General features: G+C 46.5%; 1 protein-coding gene across 1 annotated transcript in view; it reads left to right on the top strand.

The window, feature by feature from the left end:
• LOC116467778 (O-acyltransferase like protein) overlaps window positions 1-16859 on the top strand; it is a 73756-nt gene that overhangs the window by 28977 nt on the left and 27920 nt on the right. Inside the window, 5 exon segments of the mRNA XM_032151465.1 lie at window positions 1676-1817; window positions 4356-4582; window positions 10219-10345; window positions 10347-10387; window positions 11484-11586. Coding sequence (XP_032007356.1) covers window positions 1676-1817; window positions 4356-4582; window positions 10219-10345; window positions 10347-10387; window positions 11484-11586 — 640 coding nt within the window.

Raw genomic sequence — 16859 nt, 5'->3', positions numbered from 1 at the left:
TATACACCATGGAATACTATGCAGCCCTAAAAAAGAATGAGTTTATGTCCTTTTCAGGGACAAGGATGAAGCTGGAAACCATCATTCTCAGCAAACTAACACAGGAACAGAAAACCAAACCCTGCATGTTCTCACTCATAAGTGGGAGTTGAACAATGAGAAAACATGGACACAGGGAGGGGAACATCACACACGGGGACCTGTCACGGGGAGGGAGAGCATTAGGATAAATATCTAATGCATTCGGGGCTTAAAACCTAAATGACATGTTGATGGGTGCAGCAAACCACCATGGCACGTGTATACCTATGTAACAAACCTGCACATTCTACACATGTATCCCAGAACTTAAAGTATAATAATAATAAAAGAATACATCGTGTCTGACCCACCCTTCACTGTTACACAGATGAGGAAATGAGACCCAGAGAGATGAAGCGACTTGCTCAGGGTCACACAGCAAGCTAGCTCAAACTTGAGCCTCTTGAACGCAAGACTAGGCAATGTGGTGTGGTGAGATGAGGAACACTCAACATTTATTAAACTTACTGCCTGTCCTGCACTGCTCTAAGGGCTTTACAGTCATTGTGTCACTTAGTTCTCATGACAACCCTAGGAGGTAGGTACTATTATCATCTCCATTTTAAAGAAGGAGGAAAACCGTGTCCCCATCCTTTGTGGAGATTTTGGAAGTCCCCTGGTCTTAATTCTAACCGTGTGCTCCTGGGATTCACAGCAAGAGCACCTGTAAACTTGTCAGAAGTGCAAAGTCAGGTTCCACCTCGAACCTCCTGGATCAGAAGCTTGCAGGGAGGGGAGGCAGAGAGCCAACAGGCCCTCAAGGTAATTCTGAGGCTTGCTAAAATTGGAGACAACTGCCCTAGTCTTACCAGTAAGATCTTTACGCGCAATTTCTTCCAGTGCCCGTCAGCTGTGTCCTGACTGGCTGCTTCTTACCTTCAATTTCAGATGGCACCTTTCCCCAGACTATGGGCTGCAATTGTATATTTCCATCTCATATTGCATTTCTCTCTCGGGGGGGCTTGTTCACAAATAGATTTGAGCCAGCAATGGCACGTGTTTAGGTTTTTTGTACCCAGTACCGTGTGCTAGAAAAGGCCAGGAGAACAGACTGATTCAGGAGATCCGAGTTTACTTCCAGCTAGGCTAAGAGTTCCTCATTCTGTGAGTTTCCACATTTTTGTGTCCTGTTTCCCTCCAGCTGTAAATCAGATATATTCAAAACCAGCTGTCCCTGCCCTGTTTTTTTGGAGACAGTCTCGCTCTGTGGGCCAGGCTAGAGTGCAGTGGCATGATCCCGGCTCACTGCAACCTCTGCCTCCCGGGCTCAAGTGATTCTTGTGCCTCAGCCTCCTGAGTAGCTGCGACTACAGATGTGCACTACCATGCCTGGCTAATTTTTCTATTTTTAGTAGAGACGGGGTTTCACCATGCTGGCCAGGCTGGTCTCAAACTCCTGACCTTAAGTGATCGCCCTGCCTCGGCCTCCTCCCAAGTGTAGGATTACAGGCGTGCGCCACTGCGCCCAGCTCCAGCTGTCCCTTTTCACTGTAAAAGTTTCGTTTTGAAATAATAGATATGAAAACACTTGGAAAAATGTAAGGCATTATTACAAACTAAATGATTTATACAATCTCTTTTTCTTTTTTGGTAGATACTTTAAGATTCAGAAATCCTTCATTTTTGGCCCCTTCCCTCTTTCTTTTTACAATAAATTCTTCCTCCTCATCTGGTGGGAGTGTGGCCAGATGTGCTGCTGGCAGGTTCCCCCTGGACACATTTGCTGCCATGTGTCTGTGAGTATGGACATCCGAGGTACCTGGGTGGGTTGTGATCTGTCGGTACTGTTTTATCAACTTCCCCTCATCCGCTGCATTGCACTAGTAAATTTCATCCATTGCACGATGTCTGGCAAGTGCTGCCTGTTTCAGGATATTATTGTCTGAGTGTTTTTGTTTCCCTACAAAATTCATAAGTTGGAATCTCACCCACAATGTGATGATACCCAGAGATGGGGCCTTTGGGAGGTGCCTGTCATGAGGGCAGAGTCTTCACGAATGGGGTCAGGTAGTTTAGACCAGGGACCCCAGAGAGCACTCTCGCCCCTTCCAACATGTGAGGACACAGCTAGTAGGCGCCGTCTATGAACCAGAAAGTGGGCTCTCAACAGACACCGAATCTTCCAGCACTTTGATCCTGGGCTTCCCAGCCTCCAAAACTGTGAGAAATTAATTTCTGGGGTGTATAAGCCGCCTAGCCTATGGTATTTTGTTATAGCAGCCAAATAGACTGAGACACAGGGAGATCACTATTTACCTTTTTTTTTTTTTGAGACAGAGTCTTGCTCTGTCACACAGGCTGGAGTGCAGTGGCATAATCTCAGCTCACTGCAGCCTCCACCTCACAGGTTCAAGCAATTCTCCTGTCTCAGCCTCCCGAGTAGCTGGGACTACAGGCGTGCACCACCGCACCCGGCTAATTTTGTATTTTTAGTAGAGACGAGGTTTCACCATGTTGGCCAGGCTGGTCTCGAACTCCTGACCTCAGGTGATCCACCCACCTTGGCCTCCCAAAGTGCTGGCATTACAGGCATAAGCCACCATGCCCGGCCCACCATTTACCTTAAACAAGAAAATGCACAAGTGTTCAAGGGGAAGGCCGACCATGCCCAGTGTGATTGGTTTCAGGACCACTGAGAAATGTATTCTATCCCAAAACATTCCTGTTCCTTGCTGTCAGGTGACCACTGAAGATTAATCTTTTATTTGAGGCATTGCCTTGCCTACAGACATTACAGCAAGTCACCCAATACTTTTTGGGTGTTGCCCAGGCTGGAGTGTAGTGGCGTGATCTCGGCTCACTGCAACCTCCGCCTCCCAGCTTCAAGCAATTCTCCTGCCTCAGCCTCCTGAGTAGCTGGGACTACAGGCACATGCCACCATGCCCGGCTAATTTTTATATTTTTGTAGTAGAGATGGGGTTTCACCACGTTGGCCAGGCTGGTCTCGAACTCCTGACCTCATGATCTGTCTGCCTCGGCCTCCCAAAGTGCTGGGATCATAGGCGTGAGCCACTGCGCCTGGCCTCTTAGCATAAATTAAATAGAAGTACAATTGCTGGGTCATAACTCTTGAATCATTTGATGCTGTTTTCCTGAACAATTCATTTTTCCTGCCCCCAGTAGGAAACTCTCAAGTGTTCCTTTACCCTGTCACCAGCATCAAAAGCTACTACCTTTACAAAAAGTGGAACCAATTTGATAGGTGAATACATTGGTTTAATTTACAACTTCAAAAAACTGGCAAAGAGGGTTTTTCTTTCCTAAGTTTATCTGCCACTTGTATTTTTCTCTTGTAAATTCATATTTTTTTTTTTTTTTTTTTTTGAGATGGAGTCTTGCTCTGTCACCCAGGCTGGAGTGCAGTGGCCCGATCTCGGCTCACTGCAAGCTCCGCCTCCTGGGTTCACGCCACTCTCCTGCCTCAGCCTCTTCGAGTAGCTGGGACTACAGGCACCTGCCACCATGCCCGGCTAATTTTTTGTATTTTTAGTAGAGACGGGGTTTCACCGTGGTCTCGATCTCCTGACCTCGTGATCCGCCTGCCTCGGCCTCCCAAAGTGCTGGAATTACAGGCTTGAGCCACCACGCCCGGCGTAAATTCATATTCTTTACCCCCTTTTCCATGTGTGTGTTAGTTAGGTTCTTCTTCCTTTTTTTTTTTTTTTGAGACAGTCTTGCTCTGTCTCCCAGGCTGCAGTGCAGTGGGGCGATCTCAGCTCATTGCAACCTCTGCCTCCCGGGCTCAAGAGATTCTCCTGCCTCAGCCTCCCAAGTAGCTGGAACTACAGGCACACACCACCATGCCCAGTTAATTTTTGTATTTTCAGTAGAGTTGGGGTTTCACCATGTAGGCCAGGCTGGTCTCAAACTCCTGACCGCAGGTGATCTGCCCGCCTAGGCCTCCCAAAGTGCTGGGATTACAGGTCACCACACCCAGCCAGGTTCTTACTAATTTTTAAAGTTTATTATGTATATAAAGAATATTAATTCTTAGTCATATCAGCTGCAGACATCTTCCTCAGTATTTTGGTTGCTTTAAGATTTTAAAAATAATTATGACAAGTTAAGTGAAATCCATTAATATTTTCCTTTATATTTTTTCTTTTTTTTCATTAGTTTTATTCTTAGAGCATCATTCTCCATCCTTAAAATTGTTAAAGGTTTTTCTACATAAGTATGCAGCGGTTTGCTTTTCACAGGCCCGTTTTCTCGGCGACTCGTTTCGGTGCCCTGAGATGAGGGAAGGCGCAGCTGTTGTGTCTTCTTCCTGCAGGTTCATCAACTTGCTGGGTCTCACCCTCCCTCTGGCTGGAACAGTCTGCGTGGCAGCTAGGGAACGGGGGTCAGCCTGCAGGACATCGCGGGAACAGGGGGCACCTCTGGCCACTTACGGGAGTCTGCCATTGAGCAAGGCGGAGAACAATGAACAAAGAAGCGGAATCCCACGGACTCACTGCCCGGCACATCTGCCCCTGTCAGCAGCCTCGAGCAGAGGAAAAAGTAGGCATTTGAATGAAGCTAAGACCACCCAGGAGAGGTGACTTAGCCGAGTGTGCAGTTGGAAACGAATGCCTGCAGTGCTGGCTTCTAGCGAACGCCCGGCAGCTTCCAAATGTCAGTGTGGAGGTTGGATCTCTGCTCTCGACAGTCCCGTCTTTGTTTACCAGCAGCTTGCTAAGGTCAGGCAAGGTCGCTAAAAATGCTGCTTTATTTTGTGGGTACAATTATCCAGTGTGTTTTTGTGCTGATCAAAGACTAGAACAGGGCTTGGGGTTTCACTGCAGCAATTCTCTAAGAAACAATTCCATGACCACAGTGCCTGCTTTCAGGGTCACACTTACACACATGACCCGTAGAAGCTTCCTGACATCACCAGGAAGGTGAATGATTTACATAGAAACTGAAGGGAGGGTGTTGAGTGTGCAACATAAGCTAATTCACGCAGCACAGCATGTGTGAGCCAGAAACAGATTAATCCAGCATAGGTAGTGAGAGGCCGGATTTTGATGAGATAGACTGCATTGCGTTTTAGTGAAAAATCACGAGCATTGCCTTCATTTCTACCTGCCTGCCTATACAACAAGGCAAATAGAATATATCTCTCTCTCACACAAAAAAGCCTGGTCGCCCAACTACCTTCAGAACATGTGGAATAAGAGGGCTGGGCTCAGTGGCTCACACCCATAATCCCAGCACTTTTGGGAGGTCAAGGTGGGAGGATTGATTGAGCTCAGGAGTTTGAGGCCAGCCTGTGTAATGTAGCGAGACCCCCATCTCTACAAAAAAAATTTAAAAATTAGCCAGGCAACAGCGTAAGACCTTGACTCAAAAAAAAAAAAAAAAAAAAAAAGAACAGAACGTGGAATAATATTTGGCAGATTTATTTTAGGTCCACACAATTGTCCTTTCTTACTCCAACTAGGGGGATAAAAATAAAACGGAATGGCCGGGCTCGGTGGCTCACCCCTGTAATCCCAGCACTTTGGGAGACCGAGGCAGGTGGATCACCTGAGGTCAAGAGTTCGAGACCAACCTGGCCAACATGGTGAAATCTCGTCTCTACTAAAAATACAAAAATTAGCCAGGCATGGTGGTGGGTGCCTGTAATCCTGGCTATTTGGTAGGCTGAGGCAGGAGAATCGCTTGAACCCGGGAGGCAAAGGTTGCAATGAGCTGAGATTGCACCACTGCACTCCAGCCTGGGTGACAAGAGCAAGACTCTGTCTCAAAAAAAAAAAAAGAAAAGAAAAGAAATTTCAGTGAATGAACTACAAGGATATGAATGGATATGAATAAATGATAAGCAGCTTCAGGGAATATACCTACTGCGGAAGGTATAGAAATTATTTTCTCAAATCCTATTCAGATTTTTTTTTTTTTTTTTTTTTTTTGAGACAGGGTCTCCCTCTGTTGCCCAGGCTGGAGTGCAGTGGCATGATCTCAGCTCACTGCCACCTCCACCTCCTGGCTCAAATGATCTTTGTATTTTTAGTAGAGATGGGGTTTTGCCATATGTTGCCCAGGCTGGTCTCAAGCTCCTGGGCTCAAACGATCCACTCGCCTCGACCTTCCAAAGTGCTGGGATTCTAGGCGTGAGCCACGGCGCCCGGCCCTATTCGGGTCTTAAGGCAAAAACAAAAACAGTAGCAACACCAACAAAAAGCTCAACAATAAGAAAAACAAAACACATGTTTGTGTAAGCAGAGATATGATATAAGAAGGAGCCAAGAAGGCCTAGAGGTCCCTGGCACAATCTCCTTCCCAAAGCTGGAAGCAGCTCTAGCAGCCGGGTGGCTTCCTGTGGACCCATCTGTGATGGGCAGTGCTGGCTGTCAGGCTTCCGAATGAGAAGCAATCCCTGCTGTACTGTAATTCCCACCAGGGGCCCTGGTTTTGCCTTCTAGGGCCCAGAAAATAATCACGCTCTCTTGTTTCTATTGCAGCCCCATCAGATGTTGAGGGCAGTTATGACGGCCCTGTCCAAGTCTCAGAATCCCTCAATTACTTCACACGATGTGGTTCTAGACTTTCTGTCTCTGTGCCGCTCCCCAGCCCCAACCCCGCACTCCCACACGAGCAGCCTATAGACAGTTCCACAGTCAGTGTGGCAGAAAGAGCACATGATTAGGAATCCTGTCACCCAATCAAACCTGCTTTGATTGCTAACTCTGACCTTGGTCAGATTGTGTGACCTCTATGAACCTCAGTTTCCACATGTGTAAAACAGGGGCATAGAATGCGATCTGTGGAAGGAATTAAATGAGATCATGAGTACTTACCACCTCCTCCTAAATTTGTTCCTTGTTTCCTCATTCTCTTCGGTTAAGCCAGGAGAGGAAAGAAAGGGTAGGGGCTTAAATCTGCCAAGGCTACATGCTTGGGCTGCTCTGACCTCACTCAGTGAGCAGCAGGGTCAGCTGGATTGCAGGGACATGCCACATCCACAGAGCTGTGTTGCAGGGACATGCCACGTCCACAGAGCTGGGTTGCAGGGACATGCCACGTGCTTCCAACCCTCTGATGGGAGTGGAGCCCACGGTCATCAGAATTCACCATTGTGTTCATCTGTGCTAGTCTGGCCCTCAGAGCCCGACCTTTTAAGGCTGGATCACAGGATTTAGGCCAGACACACCTGGTATGGTGTTAGGGACTGAAACTTTAGGTTCCTCACCCAAAATGAGGCACCCTATGATCAGGACATTAAAGTTATGTTAGCTTTTTTTAGCAGGCACATTTAACTGTGGTTTCAAAATGGGGGTTTTCCATGTTCTGTTGCCATAACAACTTTTTAATTTTTGTACTTAATACCATTAAAAGATGCTGGGCATGGTGGCTCACACCTATAATCCCCACCTTTTGGGAGGCTGAGGCAGGAAGATTGCTTGCACCCAGGAGTTCAAGACCAGCATGGGCAATGTGGCAAAACCTCGTCTCTACAAAAAATACAAAAATTAGCCGGGCATGGTGGTGTGTGCCTGTAGTCCCAGCTACCCAGGAGGCTGAGCCAGGAGGATTGCATGAGCCTGGAGATGGAGGTTGCAGTGAACTGAGTTCATATCACTGCACTCCAGCCTGGGTGACAGAGCCAGACCCTGTCTCAAAAAGAAAAAACAAACAAAAACCCATCAAAGGTAAAATATCACATCTCTGAATGTTTGAAAATAAAAATGAATTCGGAGAGACCCAGAGATTCAGCATTTTTTTTCTCTCTCCACTTTTACGTTAATCAGTGAGTCAAATCAACATAAGACCACCGTGTCTTCTTGAAGCTTAGAGCCAAATTGGGTATTTGGATTCCTGACTCTTTATCCTCCAAATAACCATTGCATTTGCTTAGAATGGTTTCCTGTTACATGAGCCTGTCCTTTGCTCTTTAGATGAGAAAAATATGAGTGAATGTATAAGGAGGTTTTCATAACATACATACATAGCTATGGATTCAGCTCCTGGGCAACAGGGCTCTTACTTAATGGCCTGTTGCTTAAAGTGGGCTCACCGTGATTGAGCAAATCTGAAGTGGCTGCAAAGTATTTTAGGGCATTGTCACAACCAATGGGTCTTAAACTTTGGAGTGCATCCGAGTCACCTGGATGACTATTACAGCACAGATTCCTGGGCCCTGACCCAAAGACTCTGACCTCCTAGGTCTGTGGTGGGGCCTGGGAATCTGCATTTCTAATAAGTTCCCAGGTGATGTTGAAGCTGCTGGCTCTGAGACCTCCACTTTGAGAACTGGTGATTGCAAGCATCGTTTCATCCAATCCTCCCCACGTCCTTATTATTTATAACACTTTCCATTTACAAATGAGCTAAATGAGCCTCAGGGAGGTTGTTTTCCCTCTAGACCAGTTATCTTCAAAAGCCTTTATAAACCACTGATGGGTAAGTTCATGCACTAGCAGAATTTGGATGGAAAAAACATAGTAACAAAACATATTGAGCACTAGCTCGCCACAGTAGGCATCAAACCAGATATGTGATGTTCTAGAATCCCCATTACAACGCTGCCAAAAATTATACCCATTCTAAAAGCGAGGAAACTGAGGCTCAGGGAGGCTAAAGAAGTTGGCCAAACCTGACAGAGCCCGGGTCCTGTATCTCTCCACTGCTCGGGAAACTGAGGAGGAGCAGGTGAATCAGCTCTAGGAGGCCGCTGGTTGTGCTGTAGTCATGGCCAGTTCCTGAGTGAAAACCCCTGTGAATGAAAAGGGTGGGTGTGGTGACTTCAGACAGAGATGCAATCACAAAGAGTGGCTTAAATGGAAAAACTTGTATTCACGGCTGGAACTTAAAAATGTTAGGTAGTTAAATTCTTCAATTGAAGAAATTGATTTAGATTTCCAGAGCTTGGTTATGAGCCAGACCTCATTTGTGAATAAGTTTTAATTCTGCAAAGACTTCTTTTTGCCCACAATGTTGAAGGCACAGGGCTCTGTCCAGGAGGGAATGTGAGTCTCTCAGAGCCAGCTTGAGCTTGGAGGCCCCTGTTTTGCAATTCCAGACACTTGCTTCGTTCTCAGAGTAGGTAAACATTAAATTCTTTAAGAAAGGGAATGAATTAAGAAGATGGTATTAACCATTCTTAAAGTGATAGGGCTTAAAACAGTGGTAGTAGTAGCTGTGTTCTCACGAGTACATACTAGGTTGCTTCTATTTAATGTGATTTATAAGCATTATCTCATTGTTCTTCATGATAATCCTTTAAAATCTACTTTGATTATTTTGCAGATGTGGAAACTTAGACACAGAGAAGTTAATTCACTTGCCGGGTGTCACAGAGCTGATAAATGACAGAATCAGAGCCAGGAGCATCTGGCTATATGGCCTGTGCCCTAAGCTCCTGTGCCACTGGTCCTTCTGTTTTCATGCCTATACTTTGACCTACGTTAGGGTTGTTTTTCATTATTATTATTATTATCATTATTTTTGAGACGGAGTCTCACTCTGTCACCCAGGCTAGAATGCAGTGGTGCAATCTCAGCTCACTGCAACCTCCACCTCCTGGGTTCAAGCGATTCTCCTGCCTCAGCTTCCAGAGTAGCTGGGACTACAGGCATGCACCACCATGCCCAGCTAACTGTATTTTTAGTAGAGATGGGGTTTCATGTTGGTCAGGCTGGTCTTAAACTCCTGACCTCAAGTGATCCACCTGCCTCGGCCTCCCGAAGTGCTGGGATTACAGACGTGAGCCACCGCGCCTGGCTCATTATTCATAAGCAACCAGTCCTCCGGATTGCAGGGGTGTTCTTTCAAGTGAAAGGCTTGCTTTGTGGACCACATCAATTCTTACTGATGTCTGCATTCCCCTTCAAGCCTCAACTCTTCGTCAAGCAGGACTGGGGTCAGGGGTTGGCATCTCTGGGGCCTGAGCTTGGGCAGCGTATTCTGTGCAAAGCATGTGGGGCACCAAACTCAGGTCAATCTGTTAGGGAAAGTCAAGATTCAAAAGGGAGGGATACCAAGTATGAAAGTCCACAGATAGATCAAGATGGAACCACGGAGGCTAAGCTGAGAAGCCCAGGGTCAGAGCAAGAGAGCCTCCGTGTAACTGCCAAGATCTGTAGATTGCGCTTTGGTTCTCGTATGTGGATACCCTGGCGGTCAAGGTGGACAGTAACAACTTTGCTCTTGCCCGGGGTTTCTAGGAGCCGTGGCTCATGCTCTGGAGTGCTTTTCTTGGCAGAAGAATGTGCCAGCCATCTGGACTACAAAGACACCAGGTGGCACCTGCTCTGCACTGAATGGCATTCGTGTCTTGAGTCTTCTCCGGACACACCAGTCAGATGACTGCATAGCTGTCTTTGGGTGCAGAGAGTTGATGAGCCTTTACTCTAGGAGCAGTCAGGGAAGAGATAATCTTTGGTATGGCGGGATCATGTTGGCCAATGGATGGGAGGCTGGCAGCCTTCCCACGAGCAGCCTTCCTTCTGTTTTAGAGACACTGTGTGTGACCTCCCATCAGTAAGCTTTCCAGGCCAGTGTCTAGTGGCTCCTTTCACTCCCTCTAGGTATAAATCAGGCACCTGGCTGCCAGGTGAATACTGATACCTGGGTATTGTATTTTCGTTATCCAAAGAGCCGAGTTCTCTCTCATCGTGGTTAATGAAGCCAGGACCTAACACTTGTTTTTCCTTGAAAAGCAGACAAGCATAAATAAACATGGTCCACTAATATCAAATCAGTGTTTCTCCACCTTCTCCCTGCTGCTACCCTCCTGAAGCGCTCCTATCAATAATAGTGGTACTGTCTAAACAGGGGCAAACACAGCCCAGGGCAGATTGAAGAAGCCTCCCAGGTGGTCTGCACCAGCCCATGAATAGGTGGTGCTACAGTCCAGGGGGGCTGCGGCCACTGCGAGTGCACAAAGGAGCTCAAAGCTCCTGAACGACCGTTAGGGACCTCAGTCACCACCTTTTATTGCCAGTCTAACTTCTCCTCCTACATGAATTACAGTGATTCTTCTTCTTCTTCTTTTTTTTTTTTTTTGAGACGGAGTCTCACTTTGTCACCCCCAAGGCTGGAATACAATGGCACGATCTCGGCTCACTGCAACCTCCACCTCCCGGGTTCAAGTGATTCTCCTGCCTCAGCCTCCCAAGTAGCTGGGATTATAGGCGCCCACCACCACGGCTGGCTAATTTTTTGTATTTTTAGTAGAGACGGGGTTTCACTATGTTGGCCAGGCTGGTCTGGAACTCCTGACCTCGTGATCTGCCTGCCTTGGCCTCCCAAAGTGCTGGGATTACAGGTGTGAGCCGCTGTGCCTGGCCTATAGTGATTCTTAAAGCCTGCCCAGTACAAATGAAAGTTGAAGGTGTTCCTCTTGCTTTTTCTGAAAAGAGAAATCACATGATTTTCTTCTATGAAACAAAAAGACACGGCTTTTTAATGTTTGTTACAGATAGTGTGCTTGAATGGAAAAGCAGAGTGCTTAGAAACCCACTGTACGTTTACTCTCAGAGCGGTCTCTTCTGTCTTGGAGTTGATACATTTTTCCTGATCAGGTAATAAGGTTGAACTACATTTTCACTGCTGTGGGGCTTGTGGTGTTTGTTTTGGGATGTGTGTATGCGTATGTGTTACCATTCTCACTCTAATGAGAAAAGCTGAATGACCCACGTTTATTCACCGGAGCCTTTGTCCATTTCTAGACAGTACCGTTATCACAAGAGACTCTCCACTGTATCTTCCGTTTATTACATGAGTTAGGATGGCTCTATAACACAGGCCTTTTACAAACATTGATTGTATTCATCAAAATTGTTTATTTCAGTGCTTCTCAAATTCTGGCCCACAGAGTGGTACAGGTGCTTGATGAAGTTCCGAATTCTCACTATAGCGAAATGGGAAAAATTCAGAAAATGGCATGATGTTTCATAAAGTTATGTTTATTTATATGAGCTATTAAGAGGTAAAATGTCTTAATTGAGAAATGTCGGGCACTGTGGTAAGCACTTTGAAATAGTATCTCATTTAATCCTCATGAAAATTCTCATTTTTGTTTTTAAAAATTGGGGTAATATTTACATAACATAAAATTAACCACTCAGTGTAAAATTCAGGGCATTTAATATATTTACAATATTGCACAACCACTTTTTTTTTTTTTTTTTTGAGATAGAGTCTCACTCTGTCGTCCAGGCTGGAGTGCAGTGGCACAATTTCGGCTCACCACAACCCCTGCCTCCTGGGTTCAAGCGATTCTCCTGTCTCAGCCTCCCGAGTAGCTGGAACTATAGGCGCCTGCCACCACGTCTGGCTAATTTTTATATTTTTTAGTAGAGACGGGGCTTCACCATGTTGGCCAGGCTGGTCTTGAACTCCTGACCTCAGGTGATCTGCCCACCTTGGCCTCCCAAAGTGCTGGGATTACAGGCATGAGCCACGGCACCCAGCCTGCACAACCACTTTTGTCTAGTTCCAAAGGTCTCAGAAGGCTTGTCTGATGGATGAGGTGCTATTTCATCTGGGACCGGAATGGCAAGAAGGAGCTGGCCATGGGAAAATCTGAGATAAGAAAGTTCAGGCAAAGGATCAATTAGTGCAAAGGTGCTCAGGCAAGAGCCGGGGAGCCTTGTTAAGGAGAAGAAAGAAGGTTGAAGCTTAGTGAAGATGAGGAAGAGTGGCAGAAAACACAAGAGAAGGGCGAGGCTAGACCATGGGGGACCTTGTAACAACACTAAGGAGTTTAGACTTCAGTCTTGGTAGAACGGGAAGGAGTGAGAGAGCTTGTTTTAATCTGGACAGTGCTGTGATCTGATTTATTTGAAAAATGATCACTCTGGCTCCTATGTGAATAATGCACCTAAGAAGGGCAAGAGTGGAAGCAGGATTGACTAGGTGACCTTTGCCCTATTTTAGATGAGAAATAGTAAGGCTGGGGTGATGGTGGCTGGAATCAAGAAAGGAGGTCACATTCAGGATGTGTTTAAGATGTGGAATTGCTAAGGCTTGTTGATGCATCAGATGTGAAGTGTGAGAAAAGAGACAAGTTGAGGATGATTTCTAGATTTTGGTTTCAGTGTCTGAGTCGATGGTGATGGCCATTCATTAAGATGGAAAAGGTGGGAGGAGAAGCAACGTCTGGAGGGAAAACCAAGCTTTCTGTTTTGGATGAATTAAGATGAAGCGGCCTTTTAGACAGCCACGTAGAAATGTCAGGTGAGCAGCTGACCTATCATAAGTCACATCATAACTTGTGATATGGTAGCTGACATTCATAAGTCATATCATAACTTGTGATATGGTAGCTGACATTTGTAAGTCATATCATAACTCATGATATGGTAGCTGACATTTGTAAGTCGGGAGATCAGTGGAAACATCAAGGCTGGAGACATAAATTTGGGAGTCCTTGGGATATAGGAGGCATTTAAAGCCACAGTATTGAATCTGATCACATTAAGAGGCGAATGGAATGTCCGATGGGGACTGAAGGCCAGGACCTCTGGTGTTCCAACCTTTAGAAGCTGAGAAGAACCCACAAAGGAGTCTGAGAATGAGTGACCAGTGAAATGGGGCACAAGTCAGACACTGTGGGGACCAGGAAGCCAAGAGAAGAAAGCGCCTCAAGGAGGAACGCTGTGGTCAGCGGGGCCCAACGCTCCGGGAGTTGATTGTGTAAAGCAACAATCTCTGGCTTTGGCAACCAGAGGCCTTTTGGTGACATTGTCAGGAGCCGGGTCAGTGGCGTGGTGGACATGGAAGTCTGGTGGAGTGGGGTGAGGATGGGAGGATGTAGGCACAATGACTTTGGACAACTCTTTCAAGATGTTTTGCTGTTTAAGGGAGAAAAGAAATGGAGTGGAGCTGGACTCTGTCCGGGGCACAAAGGAAGGTTGTTAAAAGAGAAGGGACTCAAGACATACCTACGGTATGCTGAGAATCACTGAGGAGAAAGGGGCAAACTGATGGCTGCTGGAAATGCTGTTGTAGGTCAAACTACAATAGCCACAGAGCAATGTTTTCATAAGGGCCCCCGTTTTTTAAAAAAGGCCATCAAGGCCGGGTGTGGTGGCTCACACCTGTAATCCCAGCACTTTGGGAGGCCAAGGCACGCTAATCGCTTGAGGCTAGGAGTTCGAGATCAGCTTGGCCAACATGACAAAACCCCGTCTCTGCTAAAAATACAGAAATTAGGTGGGTGTGGTAGTCCCAGCTACTCGGAGGCTGAGGCAGGAGAATCGCTTGAACCTGGGAGGCAGAGGTTACAGTGAGCCGGGATCGTGCCACTGCACTCCAGCCTGGGCAACAGTGAGACTCTGTCTTGAAAAAAAAAAAAAGTCATTAAATTCAAATGTGTGTGACCCACTCAGTTAGGGGAGAACCAGCTCCCACGCTGCACAGAGCAACAGTTAGGGATTACTAATCACCAGCCACTTTCTGTGACACTTACCTCCCTAACAGCCTGGTGGCTTGATTCCTCTTCTCCTTCAAGTTTTTACACAGCAAAGCCTTCCTCGTCCCCTCTGTTTGAAGTGCAACTACCCAGGCTTCTTGACTTCATTTTTTCTCTTGATCCAACGTACTATAGCTGCCATTTTTGATTGATTAATTGTCTGTGTCTCTCCAGTGGAGTGTAAGGCAGAAAGTTTGTTTTTCTGTTTTGTGTACTGCTGTGTCACCAGGTCACTGAAGCAGTGCTAGCCACAGAATATTGTTCAATAAGTCATTGTTGAATGTTTTCTTGTCTTATCTCCAGAATCTGGTGTGATCGTTTCTTGTGGTAATGCTGAGAAAGAGGGATGCAGAATGAGCTCAGACCTGTCCATTAAGGATCATGCTAGGAGGTGGCAAGTAGCCCAGACAGGCCAGGCTCAGGGTCCACAGTATGCAGCAAACCCAGCAGTGATACCGGAACCCCTGGACTCCAGACTTTCCAAGATGGCGGCAGTGGGTCTCACCAGGCAGGGGAAGCCCAGTCGCAGAAGACCGGGAGTGGGCCCCTGGAGGACGGGGAGGGTCTGCCCACGGGGCAGCAGGCAAAGACCAGAACTCTGTTTCCTACAAGCCAGGCAAAAACGTCTGTATGCTGGGGTGGGACTGAGTGGCAGGGTCCAAGCCCTGGGAGGGACACCGGCACAGACAGATCAGGATGACAGGCACCAAAGCCAAATTCAATCTGGGGACTAGGAAAGCTGTCACTAGGATGGAAAGATGGAAGGCATGAAAGGCCACTGGTCATCTCTGGGCCATCAGTGGGAATCGGAGGCACCAGAGAAGCCACGAGGTCAGTCCTGAGATATCTAAAGCACAGGCCAAGGCTATTGAAATATGAAACAGCCCAGAAAACTACAAATATGTAGATGATGTATCTCCCACCTGGGTTGGTCTGGGGTCAGGGAGGGCCGTGCCTTATGTCAGTGGTCCTCAGAGAGCCGTCCTGGTGCAGTTTCACCAGCATCACCTGGAATTGGTAGAAGTGCAAATTCTTGGGCGCCACCCCAGACCCACTGAATCAGACTTTCTGGGGGCATGGGTCTAGCAATGTGGACTGTCACAAGCTCTCCAGGTTGTGCCTGCTGAAGCCTGAGAAGCTCTGTGTGAGCCCAGGCAGGAAAAGCTGAGGCCACCAGAGGTGGCGGAAGCCAGGCAGATTCTGACAGCAGCCTAGAGACAGAGAAGTACATTTCTTTTCTCTTTATCCCTATTTGCTTCCATTTCTCACCATCAGTCTCCGTGACTGTCTTTTTTTCCTTTTCCTTCAGTTTTTATTGTATTACTTTCAAAGGTTCACATTTTCTTTTATTTAAAATTTTCTTTTGAACAACGAAACCATTATTAATAGCGATACCTAGTATTGCCGTTATGCTAAGAGCTTGAAATCTTTTATCCCATGCAATTCTCACAATAAACCTATAAAACTGGTACCCATATCATCCCCATTTTTACAGATGAGAAACTTCTTGATATTCAGTAATGAGGTAATTTGTCCAAGTCTACACAGTTAGTAAGGTTAGAATTAGAGCTTAAGTATAGCTTGTTTCACAAGGAAACCATGTCTTACTCACTATGTCACTGATATTTACATAGTAAAAGCAAAGCCTTCTGATTATCTTGAAGAATAATTAGTTGGTGACTGTTTTGTAATCCTCTCCCACCTCCCAGGCTGACTTCATCCATCACTAGCGCGTGCTTTGCTCTGTTGCAGTGTGTTCAGGTGTTTGGGTCGTAGCCCCTTGGAGCTAGCTATCTTGCTCAGAGCCTGTTTTCCTGCCTGTCTTTCTCGTTGTCCTCTCCTGATGAACTTGCAGGCCGGGAGGTGCATGCCCACACACACAGCGAGGCCCAGGCTTTGCTTAGCAACCGTGTTGGCAGAGGGGGAGCCAGTCACTCTGAAAAGAAAGAATTGCCCTGATTTATCCTTTCCTGAAATTAAGAGGGGGCCGGAATCAGAATTGGCTGCCCTGCTTCCTCCTCTTAGCACTGTCTTTTAGATGTCTCTATAAATTTTGTTCCTATTTAATGAGTCCAACTTGCTGCTTTTCAAAGGAAAATCTGGCAGGCAGAGAATGGAGACATTCTCCAACCCTCCCTGATCCCTTCCAAGTCCCACCCAACACACGGCTTTGTTTTGCAATAGGAAAAACATTAGCTCCTTAGGGAAACACCCACAAGGATCACTGGTATAAATGTCAAAAGTCTGAGAAACTCACATACTTGCTTACCATCCAGTAGTAATTAAAAGGCATAACTTTGGTTTCTTTAGCTGCACATTCTGGGTAATGAATTTGTCATCAGGGTACGTTGGTTAAGAATTCTGTAATCTTGGCCGGGC

Source organism: Hylobates moloch, unplaced genomic scaffold, assembly GCF_009828535.3.
Source record: "Hylobates moloch isolate HMO894 unplaced genomic scaffold, HMol_V3 SCAFFOLD_5, whole genome shotgun sequence".
In the NCBI taxonomy this organism is placed as follows: Eukaryota; Metazoa; Chordata; class Mammalia; order Primates; family Hylobatidae; genus Hylobates; species Hylobates moloch.
Note: the sequence above shows the minus strand (reverse complement) of the source record. Positions and strands in the feature narration are given on the sequence as shown.